Here is a 23,150-nt window from a genome sequence, read left to right as displayed (position 1 = left end):
TGTTTGTTGGATATGCAGAACATAGCAAGGCCTATAGACTTCTAGACTTAGAGTCCAAGATAATAATTGAAACTAGAGATGTTGAATTCTTTGAAAATAAACTGTGTTCTGAACCTGTAGAAAATGAATCCACAGAAAATGACAGAGAAACTCAAATCTCAATACCTGTTGATAATAATGAGACTGAAAGAAGAAATGACACAACTATACCTGTTGGTTTCATCTATTTGTTTATTCATCTCTTCCATCTTGCATGTGCCCTTTTTACTCGTCTTTAAAATCAAAACACTACTTCTAACTATTTTTGGCGGTGTTTGACATCGACGTTGTTGCTCCATGGAATCGTAATACACCAGCGTCATGTTGAAAAATCATGGTTTAAAATGGTACTTTAAACCATGCCTTGGAAATCGAGAAGGCGTGTTATGGGAAAACGTTGAATTCGACGTTTTTTCAATTTGAAATTCATTGTAGCCAATAAGTATATGATGTGGCAGTGACATGAACTTCCTATAATGGGCACCGGTGCTGAAAACAGATATGGAGCACCAGTACCAAAGAGCCCAGATATGCTCCTCACTACCTGGTGCCTCGCAAAGTCCTCATATTTCGTGAGGATGCCACGCGTTTCAAAATCATGTGAATTAGTGCACACGAGTGGGGAGCCTAACAGTCGTTAGTCTCTATTCCATTAGCCCGTGCCCCCACCCCGCTTGAGTATTCCCTCTTGTCTCTCCTGTTTTCTCTCTAACAATGAAAATATGAAACCCTAGTCCCTAGCACCCTCCACCGGTTGCAGTGCTTTCCTCAGCAGCTGCCAATTTTACTGGCGACAATATGAAGGCTCCTTGTGATCATCGACGAAATGAGATTTCGATAACTCTGCTGCTCTCTTTTCCTGTCCAAACTCTCATTTCTCTTTCTTTTCTCTTCACGAAGGACCCAAGCCCTCTTTTTCTCTTCTTGTTAGGATCCAAATCTTTTTGTCTCTCTAGCGGGGCTTAATCTCATCAGCAAGAATAGACAGGGCAACTCAATTCTGATGATTCAAACACAAGTAAATCTTCCAAAATCCTAAGAACAAAAGGCTGTTGAAAAATCTCAAGTTGGGGTTTTTTGTTTCTCTCTCTCTCTCTCTTTTCTTCCAAATCGATTCAAATGAATGTGGTGTTTTCTAGTTCAAACTGGAGCATACAGAGACTAGTTCTAGTGAACAGTGTTTTCTATTTCTAGAAAGTTTGTTCATTGAGACCAACAACTTTAGAATTTGTTGTCTACTTTTCCCCTTTTTTTTTCTAAATAACTAGTTCTTATGTCATATCCCACTAATTCTTAATTTGTTCATACAAAAAGATTACCATCTGAATGCAACTGAACCGATAGTGCCATAATGGTCACGCAGTTAATAGATTGTAATTAGTTTGGGTCCTTCGTGAAAAGGAACAAGGATGAGAGTTTAGGCAGGAAAAAGAAATTAGCAGAGTTGTTAGTCTTGTTTTGTTGGTGATCGCAGGGATACTTTATATTGTCGCCAATGAAATTGCCATCCATCGGAGAAAACAGTGCAATCAGTGGCGCTAGGGTTTAGTAGAGGCTTAGTGGGAAAGAATAGAAAATTAGAAGACTTGTGGAGGGGGAATACTCGGTGTGGGGGGGGGTGTTAATGGAATGGAGACTAACGACTGTTAGGCTCCCCACTCGCATGCTAATTCACATGATTTTGGGGACACATGGCGTCCTTACATTTTGTGAGGACTTTGTGAGGTGCTAGGCGGTGAGGAGCAGATCTGGACTCGGTACCAAACAAAAGGTATTGTTATTGCCATAGGAAAGTCCTACCTGGCAACAACTTTTCAAAGAAAAAAAAAAGACACCATTTTCTTATATGCAACATCTATACCAAACAGAAGGTGTTGTTATTAGTCAATGCATGACACCCCTTTATTCTTTTAAGTGAATAGTAAAACATCAAAGTGCACCAATTGGGCTACCCCTATCCCTCTCACTTGTAAGAAATAAGTTAAGCACTAGTAATTTGACTATGTATATGGCTTTGAATAGAATGTATTGCTAATCTATAGATTTTGAAAACCAATTAATCTATGGATTAGCAATCTAAGTTAGAGACAATGCTTGAATTGTTTAGACAGACGTCCATTCTCTCATCTCAGATCTTGTCCAATTAAGCTAAACCAATAACAAATATCTTCTTATTCCAATGAGCAGCAATGCTTCTCTCCACTATCAGATCCTCTATAAAAAAGGAGTTTAACTATGATATCGGAAAACTTGTAAGTTGTAACCAATCAACCAATATTACAAAAAACCCCTTGGCGGTTTTGATTGGTCAAGTTAAGGCTGTCAATGAGTTTCGACAAGGGTGTCCTAGTCCTCACTCCTAAATTTATTATTAATCAACACAAAACCATAAACCTAGAACCATCTTGATTTTTAATCTGGATAATCGGGTCCAATGTGATTGACCCGATTATAATGGTATATTTAATTATTTATGTAAATAACATAATTAAAACTTAACTTTTCACTGCATAGTTTTAATGATAATAAATTATAGTAAAATAGTAAATTATTTATATATTAATGAATCAAGTGTTTTTAACTGAAATTGTATTATATATTATCTATCAAATTTGCTCTGACAAATGGGTGAGTTTGGTTGTATCAACCCACCCATATCAACCCGCTAACCCATTTGCCACCCATGTTGTGGGTCACAACCCATTCTAACACTGACCCACCCTAACCTGCCCATTTGACACTCTAATTTAAATTAAGTTTTTTTTTTTTTTTTTTTTTTACTTTTCTCTATTTTAATTGTATGAAAAACATAGAATAAAGGAATATAAAAAGTTTCAAATTTTCAAATAAAAATATAAAAACTATAAAAAACACAAAAAATGGTAAATAATATATGTTTCATGTAAAACACTAGAAATTGCAAAAATAACACAGGAAATTTGTAGACAATTACAGAAAAATGTACACACACACACACACACACACGCATATATACATATATATATATATATATATATATATATATATATATATATATCAACTAAAAATATATGAAGAAAGATAAAAAGTTAAAAAAAAATTCAAATATAAAATACAGAAAAATGATACTATATATATTCATAACATCAGAAATTGCAAAAAAAAAAGAAATTGGAAAAGACAAAAAAAATTAGAAAAATATCAAATTTGGATAAAAATAGAAATTGCAAAGATACATTAAATGATAAAATATTCAAAAATTTATATATTATAGCAAAAAAGTAAAAGAAATGTAGAAAAACAAGAAAATGATATATTTTCAAAAAAAAAAAATCTCGGACAAAATCAGAAACTACAAAGAATACATATTAGAAAAGATATAAATTGTAGATATAGTGATAAACTAATAAAATGGTAATTTTTTTCAAAAAAAAAATCAAACAAAAATTAAATATAGCATCCAACATTGCAACAAATTAAAAAAAAATACCTCATACAATAAGATAAAAATTTACAAAAATATTTTTGCATAAATGATGTAAAATATACATTCCATATTCAAATTGCAAAATTTAGAATTTCAAAACACTAGTGGCTGAAATATCTGATCGTAAAGATTCAAATCTTCAATTTGAAGATCTGAGTGTGGAAGAGAGAGTGGCGATGCGGTGGTTAATTCAAATCGGAGATTTGAGTGGTAGATTAGAGGGTGGTGGTGTGGTTTAGCGACCAACTTCAACATCAGAGAGAGAGAGAGAGAGAGAGAGAGGTGGTGGTGCCCACCTTCCATAGATCCGATCTGTGGAGTCGGTGTTGTAGCCATCTTCAAATAGAGGGGTGGTCAACGTCCACCTTCCATAGATATGAGGAATTGGTGCGGTGGTTGGCTTTAAACGAAGATCTGGGCAAGAGAAGAAGAGAGAGGGAGAGGGAGAGGGAGGGTTTGAGGAGAATAAATCCAACCCTAAAGAGAGGGTCAATGTTACTCATTGACCCAATTGACCCTAACCCGTTTTTTGACCCTTATGGGTCACTAGGCCCATCTTGACCCACTATTCAAATGGGTGGTGATGAAGGGTAGTTTGGTCTGATTTGTTAGCATGTGGACACGTGGATCGACTTGATGACTGGACGATGATTCAACATTTTCTACCACCTCAGCAAACCAGGTCAGCTTGGGTACCTCGGGCACCTTGGTCAAGATCGAGGTCCGAGTAGCTTGTGATGGCCTGACTTGTCGAGGTGACACGCAGCCAACTTCTAGAAGCTAGCCAGTTGTCTCTGATCTCTCTGGGATCATATTGCACGTCCGCAAGCCTTATCCTTACCCCGCCTGGATCGGACGGACTCGATAAGCCTTATCAATTCATACGAAGTCCACCTTCGAATGCGGAACAAAATCCTGGTAGTGCGGGCCAGGAATCTTGGAGGTGTTTTGTAAGACCTACGGCAGCTCGCCTATATAAGGGCTTCACCCCAACGTTATAAGGTACACATGATTACTTGCTCTCTAGCTTACTAAATCTCTTAGCTTGCAATATCCATCTCGCTAATTTAAGCATCGGGAGTGCCCACTCGGTTCGATCGACCAAGTTCTCTGATTGTGCTTTCTTGTAGTTCGACCGACCATCTAAGTAGACTTATATTCAAAGTGCCATCCAACTAGAAACAACCAAATCGTGGAATTGGGAGAGTCAAATGGTCACCTTTTAGACACAAATATAATAAAAATTATAAAAAAACTAAGAAACTTTTATATATTATTAACAGACCACTCGGTTTTGGGAGCAAAAGAAAAAACAGTCGATTTATAAAGAGCAAGAACCAGAAATTCGAGCCGGCCAATGCACAATCTCCCAATGCGAGGCTAGGGAAGGATAAATATATGCAGCGTTACCACTGCACGTACAAATGCAGAAACCAAAACCAACTCAATAATGATTAATCGATACAAAAATCCAAACCAGAACAAATAAAATTGGTTCGGTCAGTTCAGTTCTTTCAGATTGACCAAGTCAAAGCCCATCTGGTTATATCTTTCTTAAATCCTAATTCATATGGCTTAAGTAATCACACATTAATTGCTCCACACATATGAAATAAACATGTCCGAATGTGATTGGGGGTCACAACTCACAACCCAATCCAGAGCATAGTGGAAACAGCAAGATCCCGAGTCACGACTTGGTCTAATACCATTACTCTTTTCTAATAGATAAAGATAAGAAGACGGCAGTCGTCCTGATACTTACTATTGATGTAATAGGCGTTTGTTTGCGTAACGATATGTATGGTTTAACACTTTTACTTCTCCAATTTCCGGTTCTAATTAATTACAAACAAAATTTGTTTTTTAGAATCATCACATCAGTAAAAATAAAAGCATTTTCTTTAACTCTATTTTTACAAAAAACACATATACAATCAATAACATGTCCCTTCTATTTTTTGTTTTGAGAAACAATCGGTTTTCAAACAAGTTGGTTTTGATTTATTTTTTGGAACCAGAAACAAGCAAAACAATTCACGTTATAAAATACCCCCTATAATTGATTTGTAATCCAACATTGGAACCCAGCCTAGTCGTCCGTTATCTTTCATCTGATACTCACCCAAGGCCCAGAATTTTTACCATAATATTAGGTTGTGATCGGATAAACTTCAAGATTTAAGCTTTTAAATCCAAAAATCACAAAGCTCCAATTTTAGGCTTTGAACTTAAAAAATGTTTTGGCTTTAGATTATTACGTTTTTAAAGTAGCTCTTACCAAACACTTGAAATACTTTTTGACTCAGTTTGGTCTTCCACAGCTCAAAGCTTAAAAGCAGAAACTTATCCAAACAGAACATAATTTAATTCGGCCTTAATTTGGCGGATCAACTACTCCATCAAAGATCCAAATCAATTTTAAGTTTCACTCCTTAACCATCTGATGGAAATAATTTTCTACACTGAATTAATAATCATTCCAACTTTATTTTATTTAGGCCCTCTACAAGGGGAATGTAACGTAAGAGCCCAAATCTCTTGAAAGCAAAAAATTGGGAGGACTTTCGGGGCACGGCTTCTAGCATTCTGAGTTGGGCCCAACATGGGAATGCCAGAAGCTTCGGAAAGCCAATATGGGTTTTTGGAATGCTAAACCACTACTTACATGGGTTCATAGTATCCAGTTGTACATCAGAAATATCTCCCATATATGTATATTGAAAAAATCTATGATGCTGAAAAGATATAGTAGGAGAAGAGTTTTGATCAATCAAAATCTACACATAAATTTTAATAAATAACACCTAATTGGCCACTACCTTTATGATTCCAGTTGACTGGTTAGAAATTATTAACACAATGCACTTTTCAGAGTATGTGCATAATTTTTTTCGGGATCCCGTCTCATAACATAGTGGGGTGACAAAGGGTTCAATTGCCAACGCTAACCTATCCCCCTTTCCATTTCCAGTAGAAGGACTTGGCTGAAGTAGTTGGGTTGGGTTGGGTTTGAGTTCATAACATAACATAAAATAAAGCGTATTGGATTCATATTTGGTGGGCTGGGTACAGATTCATAAAATACATAGACTCAATGCATGTTATGGGCCCTAGTGTGAGTTTGGTGAAAACCCCAAAAAGCCCAAAATACTCCAGATCTGCTGTAAAAAATACTTTTTGTTCATATAATATCCAATCACATATTGAGAATATCTCTTATATATATATATATATATATATATATATTTAAATTTATTGGATTTTCTCGGGAAATTTATCACTTTTTCTGTCAAGAGTTTTTCACTGAAGCTTCTTTTTGTGGTTTCTCCGAAGGAACTCAATGGAAGCAACCCAGCTAAAGCTTCAGCCTTACCAAACGTTAGAAACCGAAACTCCAAAAAGCCCCAAAAGAACCAGGCCTTGGTGAAAAGCTGAAAAGCCCAGAACACCCAAAGTAAGTAACTACCTTACAGCCAAAAATATGGTTTTCTCTGAAACTTTTTTTCGTGGTTTATACAAAAGGAGTTAAATAGAAGCAACCAAGCTAAAGCGTCAGCCCTCCCAAACAGACCCTAAGCCCCTTATTTTGAGCAAAGGAAGAGATTGGGTTCAAATTCAATGACGCCTAGACTGCTAGACAATCTTCCAAGAAGCATCCCACTCCACACACTCTCCCGCAACAGACACTGCACCTCTCTCCTTCCGTAACTTGACTCCCCCAAAAGAAAAACACATGTAAGTCCGAAATGCGGATTGCGGATCCTCCAATTTTCACCTTCGTCTTCCGGTAAACGGTAAACGTGGCGCCAAGGCCAAGCACAACCCAAAACGGAAACGATTTTCCGTCCGGGTGACGGACTACCGGTTCAACCGATAAACGCCGTCGATACTCGATGTATAAAAAATTGGGCCGATCTGTTATTTTGGCCATGCGCCTGCTGAGGACCTGAGCCAGTAGGGAGGCGGCCGTAAGCGACTCAGCGTAGATTCATGGAGGGGCGGATTTATAATTTATCCTTAAGGGTAGGGGTTTCTTTCTATTTGTCAGAGATATTGAGGGTATTTGTAGAAAATACATATTTCATCCTTCCGTAAATTATTTTCTTCTCTATCAATTAAAATTCATCGAGACGGTAGACACGAATTCACGATACGGCAAGAACAGTTGTTGAGTTGTAACCTTACCAAGCACTGAGAGGGTTGAAAGGGGGCAAAAGCTAAGGTATTTCTCTTCAACATATATTCCATCATTGAACTCGAAAACTAGGGATTTTTTTTGTTTATGTTTTCAATTCCACCATTATTGCTTTCTTCCTTCTTTGAAATTCTGTCCAATTCAGTTTCCAAATTTGTATGTGCTCGTAACAAAATACCTAAATTCTGCTGGTTTCAGATGTGGTGATCACATGATTTTCCTTTGTGTTTTCTATTCCTTTCACTGCTTACTTAATTTTATCGACTGATATCGGAGATATCTATACCATCATGTTGTTGACGGCGAGCTGTTTTGTCATATTATTTGATTTTTTCCCATTGACAGTGATTGGCGTGCATAGATGGCCAAAAATCACCGCCTTTATGGGTTTTTGTTTCTAAAATTTTGGACGGAATTATAGCTCTTACATGCGTATTTGATGTACTCTAGACGTGATAAGGATTCATTGCTTTTGCAGGATGATATACTGATCAACTAGGGCTTTGAGTTGAGTTGCGGAATTCTTATTCGCAGTTGTGGAAGTGGGGGAATTTTGGGTTCGTTGAGTAGTGCGGAATCCAAGAGCTTCTGGTTTTAGTTTGGAGGAACTCGATAGATAGGTTAGTAAAGCTTTGACCTTGGGGTAGGGGAGATGTACCGGAGTGTGTCTTCGGCTACCACCCGGGGTGGACTACCTACAGACAGCGGAGACTGTGTGGTTCAACTTGATCAAGTTCCACGTTGGAGCGATGCTGAGCAGAGGTCTTCTTTGGCATATGAGAACGAGGATGTTTCCTTTCCTAGCTCGTACTTTTTGGATCCCCTCACATCCGCTTCTGGAGCAGATAATGGCGCCAGTGGGACTACATCAAGGTTTCCTGTCGATCATGAAATAAACTCAAAGGTATATCTCTGGCGGGGAAACCCTTGGAATCTTGAGGTTGATGCAGTCGTCAACTCCACAAATGAGGTGAGCAATAAGTACTTTCCTAAAGTCGTTTTCCTCTCTCTCTCTCTCTCTCTCTCTCTCTCTCTCTCCTTTATCTTTATGGGATCTTTGCAACTCACTGATGATTGTTTGGCTCCCAATTTTCTGTTGAACTATTAAATTTGCATTAAGTAATAAGTACTAATAGTGGATTGTGCAAAGTCTTAAATTTTTGTACACCTAGAGATTTAGATTTCTTTTATCTCATCATATATGGATGCATGCACATGGATATCCATCATGCCAGGCACTTCAATATTTACTATAAATTCCATGCCAACACGTTGTCCAGTTCTGTCCTTGCTTTTTCTAGTTAACATGGCCTCTTAAGTATGATGGGCTTCAATAACTTACATGATGAAATCAAGTAATAAATATGCTCACTTCCAAGGCTGAAGACTCAATTTTCAAGTGGGTATTTCACAGAGTTTGGATGAAGCACATAGCAGTCCTGGTTTGCATGCTGCAGCTGGACCTGGTCTTGCTGAAGAATGCATGACGCTGGTAATACAAAGTTACTTGAAATAATTTGCTTAATCTCCACTAAGTCATATAGTTCTTTCTTTTGGCAAACTTGATATCCATATCCCTTCATTTTTCACAGGGTGGATGTCGAACAGGAATGGCCAAGGTTACCAATGCATATGATCTACCTGCTAGGTGAGTCTATGTTTGTTGGTTTTGAATATTTTCTTTTGGTATTTGTATTGACTATATTCCTATAGTCTGGAACATAAAGAAAAAGGAAATTTGTAAGTCTTTGTTTGGTTTCTTAGAACACACAAGAATAAAACTTCGAATGATGCCCAGTTCATATATGCTTTTCTGCATCAAATGAATTCACCCACTGACCACCTGTGAGCCCAAATTGTTCTAAATGACTACAAAAGCAACAGTCTTTTCTCTTTTGGATGGAGCAGCGTTTACCCGTTCATGGCGTATTCTGGAAAGTACTTCACTTATGAAGTTATAACATGCTAGTTTGATAAAAAAAAAGTTATAACATGCTAGTACTTACCTAGAAAGTATAAGATTGGATTTAATGCTTCATAAATGTGGTTATACACAAGGTTCAACATATTGATATGCTCGATATGCTGGTAGTGGCATATCGGTAGCTTATTTTTGTACTTTTTTTTTCAAATCTGGTTCGGAGGGACCGGTTTAAGGTCCATCCACCCTCTGAACTGGTTGGGTCCCCGAAACACCCCCTGTAGGGGTGTATCGGGAAGCCCCCGATACGGTACGTATAGGCCAATATGGCCTGATACGTATCAATACTTTGAACCTTGGTTATACACCCCCAATATCTACTTGGGAAACACCTAATGCCCTTTGTGAAAAATTTAGATATATTTTTATTGTTTCAGAGAGAGTTGTAGATATTGCAGCCCAATTTTTGGAATATGTTAAGTCATATTGTCAACATACATAACCGCATGATAATTTTAATTCTAAGAATTATTGATCTTCTAAAACATTGAAATATAATTTTGAAGTTCAGAAAATGATAAATTCTCTATTGACCTTTCAAAACTAGAACTTATGATCAAGTATCCTGGATATGTATATGTATGTACATTAAACTTCTGTAACTTGTATTCAGTTGTGCAACCTCTCTCTTTCTCTCTCTCTCTCTCTCTCTTTCTCTCTTTTGGTCCTCTTGAGCTTGCTTGTCAAGTTGCACGGATGCTATTCATTATCAGCTATTGTTTTTGATGAACATACATTGAACTTTAAAAGTTGATTAAAGAGTTGCCTAGGTGGCAGCTGGGTATTTTGGAGGCCTATTGCCTAGGTGACCAACTAGTCAGTTGGACTTGATATAGATGTAAGCATCTTAATGGAGGCAAATAGGTTATTGTGTTCCCTCAATATATTGATTGTAGTCTGTCTAACCCATTTTGGGTCAATATGGGTGTGCCTGGGGAGCTAAAAATCAGCACTGATGCCACTTGGTCAACTTAACTACACTGATTTATGCATCTGATAAGATATTGTTTATGCCATTACTTGGCATTTAACTTAAAAAATACCCTTTAGGTTTTATGTTGCTTTTCTATGCTGGATATTTAGATTACAATTGAGCCTGGAAAACTTATCTTTGTGATCTTTCAGGCGGGTGATTCACACTGTTGGTCCGAAGTATGCAGTCAAGTATCATACTGCTGCAGAGAATGCTCTGAGTCACTGCTACCGCTCTTGCCTTGAACTTCTTATAGAAAATGGACTTCAGAGGTTGTTTGTTGGTTGATATTCTACATATTGCACTTCTAGCCTTGTTCATTTCATAGGTCCATTCTACTTCTTGTGAAGATACTGAGTAACTTAGATTTGTTTGTCTAATGCAGCATTGCTATGGGCTGTATATATACAGAGGCTAAAAATTATCCTCGTGAACCTGCTGCACATGTGGCAATAAGTGAGATATCCCACAATGCCCTTGTTGTGTTGTCTAGAATGATATCCCCCCCCACCCCCCTTTTTCTGTTCAGGAAACCTAATTCTATTTACTTTTGTTCATTTCATCTTTATGTGGGGGTAACCAGGGACTGTTCGACGGTTTCTAGAGAAGCACAAAGATAAAATTACAGCTGTTGTTTTTTGTACTACCACGGCATCTGATACTGAAATATATAAAAGGTATCTCTGTTCTATGTGCTATTCTTTTTGTTGTTTTAGTGCAAAAAATACCATTATTTGAATAAGTTGATACAGAACTTATATGTGGCCACAATGAGATCTGCTACTTGCTAGCTTTGTTGATTTTATTCCCTAATCATTTTTTTTTTCACTTTGTAGACTTCTTCCGCTGTACTTTCCTCGAGATAAACATGAGGAGGAGGTGGCACTGTCAAAGCTTCCTGCTGATGTTGGGGATGAGAATGGTGAGACAATAATAGATGAACGCAAAATCAGAATAAAGCCCTTGCCTGCTATAACTACCAGTGTCCCAAAACCTCCCATTACTCCTGAAGCTCTTCCCGTTAGTGATGTTGGGTTAACAATGAGACGGTTAGTGAAATTACATCTGTTTCTATTCTTCGTGTTTTAAATTTTTATAAGACAGTTAATACAGATTGCTGCTGAAAAGTTCTTGCTTGCTGACCTCATTCAAGGCTGATGTTGATTTCCTGTTTTAATGTTTAACGATTAAACTTTTGATTCCCAGAAAGATTCAAATCAGCTAATATGTGCAACGATTATGAATCTCATCTTTCAATTGATTTATGACCAGAAAAAATATCTGTATTTGGCGTGTTTTTTTCCTTATTTAACCTTATCACTTTCATGTACATAAATGTTGAATAGCTCAAAAAGCACCAGTCTGCCACTTGCAACCATGACTCTTTAACTCATTTGGTTGACCTTTAGCATCCGTTTTGTTTTATTTGTTGGTAAATACAAACTCCAAACATCCAATTTGGAAAGGGGCAGCAAACAAAGTTTTTTTTTTTTTTTTCTTTAGATAAATGGGGCATGAATGTAACTGAAAAATTTCTGCCTTTTTTATGTCAAAACAAACTGAAACATGGGGGACCCAAAATATTATCACATAAAATTTTATGTGATATCGATGTGTACACCCAAATTGTGAATGATGTCAATAGACAAGGCACTCACATTAAATATGTTAATTTGGTTACTTTGCAAATTGCAATTGAACCATCTTTTACAGGCTAGTGCCCTTTTCTGTTTCATTGGTTGAATGATTTTACTGAAGAAAGTTATCTCAACAGGAATTCATCCTATTTGGATTCATATCTGGATCCTGCATTCATGTCTTTGATTAAGGATCCAGATCAGAGACGAAGAGAACAATGGGAGAAGGCTGCTCGAGCACAAAGTGGTTGGAATTGTGCTAAATTTCTTGGATTTGGTGATCTTGGTGGTCCTCCCTTGTCCATTGCAGAAGAATACTCACTTCATTCTAGATATCTTGCTAAAGCAAATTCCCTTAATCTTTCTGAAATTGCGGAAATGAAAATAGTGTAAGTATGCCAAGTTTTATTTGCATGCACATCATAGATTTGTTTGTTTTTGCAATTTATTCAATCAAAACGGGTACTTCTTTTGCATATGATGTTCCATATCTAGAATGTAGTCATCAGTTTTTAGGGTATATGTATTTATATTATAAAATAGCAGAAATATTATAAATTACTGTTATTATTATTATTATAATCATTATCCTGATATCCAGAACACTTGTTGATCTGTCTTTTCTTTTTTTTTTTGTATTTCAGTTACCGTGGTGGGGTAGATAGTGAAGGGCGACCTGTTATGGTTATTGTGGGGGCTCATTTTCTGCTGCGATGTCTTGATCTGGAGCGGTTTGTACTCTATGTAGTAAAGGTACATGGATTGTGTTTGTGTCAGTGCCAGACATGCTAAATTATAGAAATCTCTTGTCTAATATAGGTATCTAGTTGTCTGAGTTTGTACCCTAAGTAACAACAATAGAGTCATGGGTTGCTAAAGCTTTTATTTTTGTTTTGTCAACTTCCTCTAAGGAGATTTAATCAAGAAGAAGGGATTTGTGGCATGTGGACACCTTTGTTGGGAAAGTGATTAATCGGCAAATATGATATGCAGAATAGGGAATTGCCAGTTATTAGATATTAAGAGTGCAATGAATAGGGGAAACTTAAGGAGAGAGAACTGTATTTAATCCAATTCAATGAAAAGTGAGCAGATGAGAGATATAAAATGGTGCGCTTGTCACCTGACAGGAGGGGTGGATTATGCTTTTTGTTTTTTGATCAGCAAAAAAGCATACTGGTTTGTTGATTAAATTGAAAGAATGTGCAAGTATTACATATTACGATATACAAAAATGTGCCAAGCACCTCAATATGGTAGGCTAGGCCCATCTACCCCCAAGGAAGGGGTTTGAAAGTTAGAAGTATAATGTACTAATTTATTTTTTAATAATGATTATGGTTACTATTATGCAAGAGAGAAGAATGAAAGAAGAGAGAAAAGAGAGAGAAGAAGAGAGAAGAGAGAACTGAGAGCTCAAAGATACTGCTGCCGGCGCAGCTTTTTAATATATATACTAGGGCGACAACAACTAAAATAAAAAAGGAGCAAAAGTACAATAGTATCCCTGCGGTACTATACATAGGAAAAAATAACAGCTGTTAACACTCCCCCTCAAGTTGGGACATAGATGTCAATCATGCCCAAATTGTCACATAAATCATGATGTCTTGAGTGGTGTAGTCCTTTTGTAAAGATGTCTGTAAGTTGATCCTCAGAGCTGACATAGGGAGTACACACTTCCCCTGTGATAACTTTCTCTTTGATAAAATGCTTGCCGACTTCGATGTGTTTAGTTCTATCATGTAGCATAGGGTTAGCAACAATGTTTATGGTTGCTTTGTTATTACAGAATAGGGTCATAGGTCTGTCCACTAGAAAAATCCAACTCACTCAACAGATTCTTTATCTACATAATTTCAGCCACTCCATGAGCCATTGCTCGATATTCAGCTTCAGCACTGGATCTAGCCACCACACTTTGCTTTTTGCTTCTCCAGGTAACTAGATTTCCTCCTATGAAGGTGCAATAGCCGCTAGTTTGACTTTCTGTCATTTAGGGATCCTGCCCAATCTGCATCAGTATACCCTTCAACTTTCAAATGTCTATGCCTTTGAAACAACAAGCCAACACCTGGAAACCTTTTAAGGTATCGGAGGATTCTTTCTGCTACTTCAAGATGAGTGGTCATAGGGGCATGCATGAACTGGCTAAGGACACCAACTGCATAAGCAATGTCTGGGTGGGTCATAGAAAGATATAACAATCTCCCTATAAGTCAATGAAACTGTTTCACATCCTTGATAGGTTCACCTTGGTTGTCACCTAATTTATGGTTAGGATCAATGGGGGAATCAACTGGCTTCATTCCCATTTTTCCTGTATCTTAGAGTAAATGTAGGACATACTTCCTTTGGGAAATGAAGATACTCCTTTTTGAGCGGGCAACTTCAATTCTTAGGAAGTATCTTAGAGGACCTAGATCCTTTACTTCAAATTGTGTGGCAAGAAAACTCTTCAACTTTTGGATTTCATCATTCCAGTCGCTAGTGATAATTATATCATCAACATATACTATCAAAGCAGCAGTTTTACCTTCTCCTCTTTTCACAAACAATGTGTGATCAGATTGACATTGCTTGTATCCTTTCTATTTAACCGCTGCATGGAATCTACTGAACCAGGCTCTCGGTGATTGTTTCAGCCCGTATAAAGACTTATTCAACCTGCACACCTTTTGTTCATTGCCTTGAGCCTGAAAACCAGGGGGTTGTATCATGCAAACTTCCTCTTCAAGGTCAGCATTCAATAACGCATTCTTGATATCAAGCTGATGTAGATTCCAATCAAGATTAGCAGCAAGAGAGAATAGAACTCTAATGGAGTTCATTTTGGCAACGGGTGCAAAAGTCTCTGCATAATCAACTCCGTACACTTGTGTAAACCCCTTTGCCACTAAACGAGCTTTATACCTCTCCACCGTGCCATCAACCCTATGTTTGATTGTGAATACCCATTTACATCCAACTGGATCATTTCCCTTAGGAAGATCTACAAGTTCCCATGTGCCATTTTTATGAAGGGCATTAATTTCTTCCTTCATAGCATCTGTCCATTCAGGTACTGAAAGAGATTCTGCCACATTCTTAGGGATAGGGACACTGTCAATGGATGTGAGAAAGACTCGAAAAGAAGGTGAAATGTTTTCATAAGAAACAAAGTGGGAAATGGGGTGTTTAGTGGTGCATGATCTAACACCTTTCCTATGAGCAATAGGAAGGTCAAGGTCGTTAGCAACAGAGGTATCAACTGCAATGGGGTCAGGAACATCAATGGGAACCAAGATACATGAGTGGGTATGATTCGTCCCCAAAGAGTTTAATGGCGCTGGAGGTACAACTTCTAGATTCTCCACAACTCTTGAATTTGGTTGGCCTTTATGACGATGGAAGAAGACACGGAAAGGAGGAGGATTAGGAAGAGGAGGGAGCTGAACTAGTTTCTCCTCATTCCTACTCTCCCCCTGAGGAGAAACAGGGAAAAAAGGCTCACTCTCAAAAAAAGAGACATCCATGGAAATATAGAATTTTCGAGAAACAGGATCAAAACAACAGTATCCCTTCTGAGTGAAGGAGTACCCCAGGAATATGCAAGGAATAGCACGGGGATCCAATTTTCCACGAGTGGGGGACAAATTTTGGACAAAGCAACGACAACCAAACACACGAGGAGGAATGAGAAGAAGGGGAGCCTTAGGAAAGAGAAGCTGATGTGGGGCTTTGCATTCTAACCAACGAGAGGGCATACAGTTGATGAGGTAGGTAGCACAAAGGACAACCTCAAGCCAAAAGCGTTTTGGGACATTCATATGGAGTAGTAAACCCCGGGCCATTTCAAGGAGGTGTCGGTTCTTTCTTTCAGCAACACCATTTTGTTGTGGTGTTCGGGCACAAGAGCTACGATGAAGTGAACCACGTGACGCAAAAAATTCCGTGAGATCACTATGAAAATACTCTTTGGCATTATCTGACTGAAAAATTTGGATTTCAGTTTGAAATTGGGTGAAGACCATCCGTTGAAAATCTTGGATAATTTTGGGTACTTTATCCCTGGTCCGCATGGGATATACCCATGTATATCTAGAATAATCATCGATAATGGTAATAAAATACTTGTAGCCACTCTCAGATGGTAAAGTAACAGGGCTCCACACATCAGAATGAACAATTTGAAAAGGAAATTCAGCTTTATTATTTTTTGAAAGAAAATGAGTTCTACACTGCTTACTCAATTGACAAGTTTGACAAGAGAAATCTGAAACATACACTGACTTAAACAATTCTGGAAACACCACTTTCAAAGACTCAAAAGATAAATGACCAAGACGACAATGCCATAAATAAACTTGACTCTTACAGGACTGACTCTTAGACTTTGTGACTCGAAGACCAGCCTTATTCTCCAGCATGTAAAGTCCATCAACCATACATCCTCTACCAATCGTCCTCCCCGAGGCCAGATCTTGGATCACACAGTAAGAAGGGAAAAAGGTCATTGAATAGTTCAAGGAATTAATAATACTACTAACAGAGAACAAATTAATGAGAAATTTCGGAACATGTAAAACATCAAAGAGGGTAAGGCCGAGAGGGAGAGAAATGGTTCATTAACCAGCTATGGTAGTATATGATCCATCAGCTAGTCTCACCTTGTCTCTTCCAGAAAGAAGGTGATAGGTTTGAAAGTAAGAGGACGTACCAGTCATGTGTTTTGACGCTCCAGAATCAATGATCCAGGGAGTGTCAGGGTTATGAGAAGCAGAAAGCTGTGGCAGAGTTACCTGATGTAGACACAAATGAAGTTGAGGGAGGAGCATCCATATGTCGAATTGCTCTACCATAGAGCTCTAAATGGTTACAGAAGGAATTTATAATATCCTCCCTTGGGTCAGATCCAGATGAATGTGTTTGAGTCACAATATGAATGGGGGGGGCTGATTTTCCTGAGTAGCCATGTTTGCCATAGTATGTTTTCTTGTACCTTGCTGTCCTAACTTTTTATTCATATATGAACCTTGCTTCTTATTCAGATCTTGAGCCCATTTCGGCTTCCCATGAAGATCCTAACATGTGTCTCGGGTGTGTCGGAGTTTCTGGCAATGAGTACACCACAATTTGTCCTTGTCATCCATCTTTTTTTGAAGATCTCCCTTCCTAGAAGTATTTCCCCCACCGGTAGTAACACTCCCTTTCGCTGCCAACACAACTGCATCTCCTCCAGAACTGTTCATCAAATTCCTTCTGTTTTCTTCTGATTGTACAAGAGCATAAACTTCCTGAACTGATGGAAGATCCTTGCTACCTATGATCTGAACTCTGATAGATTCATATGTAGGGTTCAAACCATGTAAGAAAGTAAACACTCTCTGCTAGGAGACGAGTTTTTTGTACAGTTTTGCATCTTCATCACACTTCCAGTTCACACTCTGATAATGATCTAACTCCTTCCAGACAGAGGTCAAGTCTGAGTAGTACACAGATAGACACCTCTCCCCCTGTTTACAAGTAGACGATTCTACCTGTAGTTGGTAGATTTTTGCATAGTGTCGCAGTTCCGAATATGTTGATTTTGCTTGTTCCCAGATCTCATTTGCCGTTTCAGCCCACATGAAATTCCTTCTTATTTGAGGTTTCATAGAAACTAAAAGCCAGGACATGACCATGCTATTTTCCTGGTTCCATTTGTCATATTCAGCACTCCCAGAATGTGGTTCTTTGATTCTCCCATTAATATAACCTATCTTTCCCCTTGCAGTGATGTATAGCTTGATCCCTCTTGAGCACTCTAAATAATTTAAACCATCAAGAGGGATAACAGTCATGGGAAATGATAGATCCACACCCCCACTCATTCCATTCAGCATTGAGGAAACACCGGATGTAGCAGAATCTTCACCACTCATGATTTCAGATTCAAAAACAACTCTTAAATGGGGTACACAGCCTTAAAGTGTTGTTACAGGTGCTGTTACAGCACTAACAGGTCATCCCTTGACTTACAAGTTCAACACAAGTGTTGCCACAGTGCATACAGGTCATCTCTTGACATACGCATCAACAGGACTACTGTTACAGCAAGTACTGGTCACTTTCTGACCTTCAGTTTACCATAAAAGCTGTTGTTGCAGCACACAAAAAAGGTCCTCACGACCTACAGTTTCTCAGGGATCAGTCGACCCCACAATAAAGGAAAGAAAGAGGTGCTGATCACCTCACATCCAATCGGCAGACCTAGTACAGGTTCTGCCCTGGCACACGACCAAAAAAAAAGGTAAGAGAGAGAGAGAAAGGTTACTTCAATGTGGGATCTTCCATCAGCCGAACAGCAGATGAGGGCGGCAGATCTGGAAATCTGGTGTGAAGAAGAAAAAAGGACTGTTCGCTTGACTTCTCCTTTCAGATCTGGTAGTCCTGCTCTGATACCATGTTATGCAGGAGAGAAGAATGAAAGAAGAGAGAACTGAGAGCTCAAAGATACTGTTGGTGGTGCAGCTTTTTAATATATATACTAGGGCGACGGCAACTAAAATAAAAAAGGAGCAAAAGTACAATAGTACCCCTGCGGTACTATACATAGGAAAAAATAACAGCGTTAACAGTTACCATTCAAGGAGTTCTCAATAGTATTTTTAATAGGAAATGTATGATTTACACAGGCAGCTGAACAGAGATAGTTATTTATCAATCTTACCATTTACTCAAATGTTTTTGTGAGACTGAACTGCTGTTTTAATTATTAAAATTTCAGGAGTTTGAGCCCTTGATACAGAAGCCTTATACTATTGTATACTTCCACTCTGCAGCATCTTTACAGCTGTAAGTATGGTATGATTGTCTTGCAATACGTAGAAGTTTCAACACTATATCTTTTATTCTATTTTGTTTTAGCTCCTGTTTAACTGGCTCACTGTATGGTGTATAATAGACTGTATATTATATGGGGAACTTTTTCCCCCAAGGTCTTCCATCTTTTCTTCCTTCCCCCTCTAACAAAATAAATAAATAAACAGGGAAAAAGATGGAGAAACATTTCATGTGGAACTGAGCAAAGTGCTGTTTGAAATTATGGTTTCAAAGAGATTGCAAGTGTTCTATGGATATCTTCTCTAATATAGCCACTATTTTTCCCATAGATTTTAAAACTGTTCCTACTGCTACTTACCTTGAGCATAGGAAACAAAAGCAGCATCCATGGTTCTTCTGTAGGCAGCAACCCTCTGTGTTTCTTCTCCTTGTATTATTCTCCTTCTTGAAACCAAACACACAACTTGGCTGAAATCTTCTAAGAACCAATTGTGGAGGGTCTTCTCTTCTTGGACTGATAGGTGATGGAACTCCTGTATCTATATGGCTCTATTTAGAGTTTTTTCAATCTCAAAGAGAGGCACCAATCCTACTCGATCTCTATGAATTAGAGGTTAGAGCTTCCATCAACCTCTACCAGATTATCCTTCATGCACCTCCTCTTCTTAGAGGCTTTGGGATTCTAAGATTTTTGCAACCTCACCAAACTGAATCTCAGTCACCTCCACTGGGTCCCATACATTCCCAGAAATTGATTTATGCCAAGGCCATCTTAATATGAAGAAATCTCACATCTTCTTTATTTTATTTTTATTTTGGTTTATGCTTAACTGCCTCACCTTGTGCTGTGGAATTCTCTTTCCAAAGTCTTCAAAAATAGTGACACTTGAGTTGAGATATTCTGCCAACAAAACACGTTCAACCCTCTACCAACTTCATTTAACACCACACATCTCACCATGAGACTGGGATCCACCATAAAAGTGGGACCCGCCATGTATGAGATGTGCGGTGTGAGATCATGTTGGTAGAGGGTTGGAACTTGTTTTGTTTCCAGGTGATCTGGACACGTGACAAAGAGCCCCTGAACTTCCATTTGTGAGAAAGACCCACCCTGAACTTCAGAAAAGATTCTCATGTGGCTCTCATGTAGTCGTGCATGTTCAAACATCTGCAAACTGCAATTATATCATTTTATGAGATTATTTTGTAGAAAAGTGATAAAATACAACAAAAAGAAAGAAAATAAAAGAAAAATAGGAAATTGCAGAAAATACAATAAATGTGAAGAAAAAGAGAAGAATAAAACAAAATACAGAAAACATAAAATATAACAAAGAAAAATAGGGAAATACAGAAAAAACAGGAAGATACAGAAAACACTGAAAATTGTAAAAAGAGAAAAATATACAACAAACAGAAATTGAAAAAGCAAATAAAAAATACAGACAAAGAAAAAGAGGAAAGTACAGGAAGACAGAAAAACACAAAATAATACAGAATTTTGAATGGGCATTTTCATAATTTTATCTTTACCATCAAGTCTATTAATGTGGTGGGGGAAAAGTTCTGTAATCTGAAAGTTCAGGGTGGGCCTTCGTCACAAATGAATGTTTGGGGGGCTAAATGTCACTACCCCCAAGTACACGGTGGCAGTCTGTAATTTTCCAAAAAAATGTTTATAGGAAGAAAAGTTGAGTAGCACCTAATGCAGCAAGAAACAGTGTTGATTGAGTATGCTATTTTCAGACGGTTCTTTGCTTTGCTCACAATTTTTAAGCTCTTGAAATGACAAATAAACATTTGGAGCCTATTCTTTTGACCAAGAAAATTTTCTTATTTTTGCTCCCTTCCAATGAGGAATGGTCTCCGCACAACTGGGGCACTTGCCAAAATTGATCTTTGCTATTTTTTCCCTTAAAAATTCTGTAGCGGTTAAATCTTGAAATGTTACTGAAACTTTTTTTTTTTCTTTTTTTATTGTGTTAAATTTTTCTAAAGTAAGTAAAAATCTCGAAAAGCCTTTGATTACTTGGAACACATGCACATTATATGGAAAAAGGAAAGGAGAAGGCCGTTTTATCCTGAGAGATAAAAAGAAAAGTGAGTCAGAGGAAGAGCTCTGCCCTTCCCCTTCAAGTATATTGTTGGTTTCTTGATCCAACACTCATTCTTTATCACCAAAGAAAAAAAAGAAGAGAAAAAGTAGATGATATCATTTTCTTTTGCAAATCTAGTTAGGTTCTGGTCTTCTGGAACCTTTATCATGAAGATTTCATTAAAACTTCTTCTTTGTATCCTTCTCTTTCCTTATTTCTTATTTTCAGTCAACCAAACTTAGGATGGATGAAGAGATTGCAACAAATACTTGGTCGGAAACACCAGCGTAACCTTCATGTAAGAAGACTTGTATTCCCATTTGAGTAGGGTCACATGGTTCTCTTAATCTAATTTCTCTATCATGTTTAGGCAATATACGTTCTTCATCCTACCTTTGGGCTGAAGACAGCAATACTTGCTCTACAATTGCTCGTAGATGGTGAGGTATGTCAAAAAGATTCCCTTCAATCATTTTGGTGAAATTCTGTAGCATTTAAATGCATGTTCATCATCTAATTGGAGAAAGGATTAGCTGAATGCAATATAGCTGTTCAGACCTATTAACAAAAAAAAAAACACCAGTAATAAAATACTTGGGGCCCATGAATTATTTCGGGTGTTGTGTGTTATCATTGGTTCCACAGCCCGCTGAACAGCGATCACATTCAGCTAATCTGAATTAATCTAATTAACTAACGAGTTAATGTCTTCATTGTCTTGAAGCCCTAAAATGACTTCATATGTATTTCTTTCAGCTTTCCATTAAGAACCTTTTCAAGAATATGGTATGGATATTATGTTGCTTTCAGAAAACCTAAATTAAAGATTTCAATTCAATGGTTTCTGAGTGCTGGCAGAACATGTGCCAATGAAAGTGAGATTCCTCAGAGAAATCATTGGCAAGTGAAGATAGCCGGAAGCCAACTCTTTCCTTTTTTCGTTTTCTTTTTTTTTCTTCATTTCCTTTGGTTTTTTCTTTGAACTTTAATTTATGTTTTCTAGATCTTATGGTTATGGATTTAGCCACTGATATGTATGGGTTCTATCTAGTCATGGAAGAAAGTCGTATATGTCGATCGGCTACTGCAGCTGTTCAGATATGTTCCACGCGAGCAGTTGACTATTCCTGATTTTGTGTTCCAGTTGAGTTTTCTAATCTCTCTCCCATTTGGTTTTTCTTTTTGTACTTTTTTTTTTTTTTAATTTAGTTGTGTAGGCGTTGGATGCAATCCAAGAGAGAGTTAAAATGGAACAGATCTAAGTAGTGGAGGATGATGTATGTTTTTGCAGGCATGACCTCGAAGTGAATGGAGGGAAAGGTCTTATTGTGGACCCTAGAACCAAATATGTGTATCACCGTCCATAATTGTGTATTTTAGTCTGGTATGTGAGTATCACCAAACATGCATACGATACAGGATTTTTGTTTTTTAATTTTTGAATTCTTTTGCCCTTTTTTATTTCTTTTCGTAGGTTGGGTGGGATTAATTTGATTGTTCCTTGTGTACAAGTAATTTTCTTCCGTTGTTTTTTTTTTTAATTTTTTATTTTATGTAATTTTTGAAGAGAAAAATATGGAAATAAAATCATTTGTTTCTTTTTCCTGTATCGTAGTCCCTAGGCAAAGTTGAGTGACAAAAATTGGAGCATATGCAAACACAAATTCGTAGATGCATATCGCAAGGAATTGAAACCATGGTTTTCAAAACCGGACTGGACAGGATGGTTGGACTGGAAAAATCAGGAACCGGTTCGGTTTTTCTCAAAACGGAAATTTGTCCAAAACTGTTGATTTTGGTCAGCAAACTGTTGACCCAAGCAGTTAACCGTTCAAACTGTTACAACGGTTTTGACCGTTTTTTGATTTTTAATTTTTTTTTTATTTTTTCTCAGAATGGGCTGACCGTTTGGGTTGAATGGTCGGTAACCGGACCCCTGAATGGTTCGGTTTC

General features: G+C 37.6%; 1 protein-coding gene across 7 annotated transcripts; it reads left to right on the top strand.

Moving 5' to 3' along the window:
• Window positions 1–7,189: 7,189 nt before the first annotated feature.
• On the top strand, window positions 7,190–22,806 carry LOC148854391 (appr-1-p processing enzyme family protein). 7 transcript variants are annotated; one of them, XM_088985359.1, is made up of 15 exons: window positions 7,190–7,730; window positions 8,182–8,673; window positions 9,118–9,195; window positions 9,296–9,351; window positions 10,810–10,929; window positions 11,043–11,113; window positions 11,241–11,334; window positions 11,494–11,706; window positions 12,432–12,683; window positions 12,939–13,047; window positions 19,043–19,110; window positions 21,426–21,495; window positions 21,568–21,642; window positions 22,249–22,340; window positions 22,489–22,806. In XM_088985359.1, exons 2-15 carry the CDS (start codon window positions 8,356–8,358, stop codon window positions 22,562–22,564), a joined length of 1,692 nt encoding a protein of 563 aa, XP_088841485.1. In that variant the 5' UTR covers window positions 7,190–7,730; window positions 8,182–8,355; the 3' UTR covers window positions 22,565–22,806. The 7 variants fall into 7 exon arrangements, 3 of the variants coding, with proteins under 3 accessions (XP_088841485.1, XP_088841487.1, XP_088841486.1); XR_016113084.1 differs by having other exon boundaries at window positions 7,242–7,730; window positions 21,954–22,340; XR_016113085.1 differs by having other exon boundaries at window positions 7,242–7,730; window positions 19,043–19,119.
• The last annotated feature ends 344 nt before the right edge of the window (window positions 22,807–23,150 follow it).

The sequence above is a fragment of the Nelumbo lutea genome, chromosome 4 (assembly GCF_056320005.1).
Source record: "Nelumbo lutea isolate HS-2025 chromosome 4, American lotus-T2T, whole genome shotgun sequence".
Classification (NCBI taxonomy): Eukaryota; Viridiplantae; Streptophyta; class Magnoliopsida; order Proteales; family Nelumbonaceae; genus Nelumbo; species Nelumbo lutea.
This window is presented reverse-complemented; position numbering and strand designations above follow the sequence as displayed.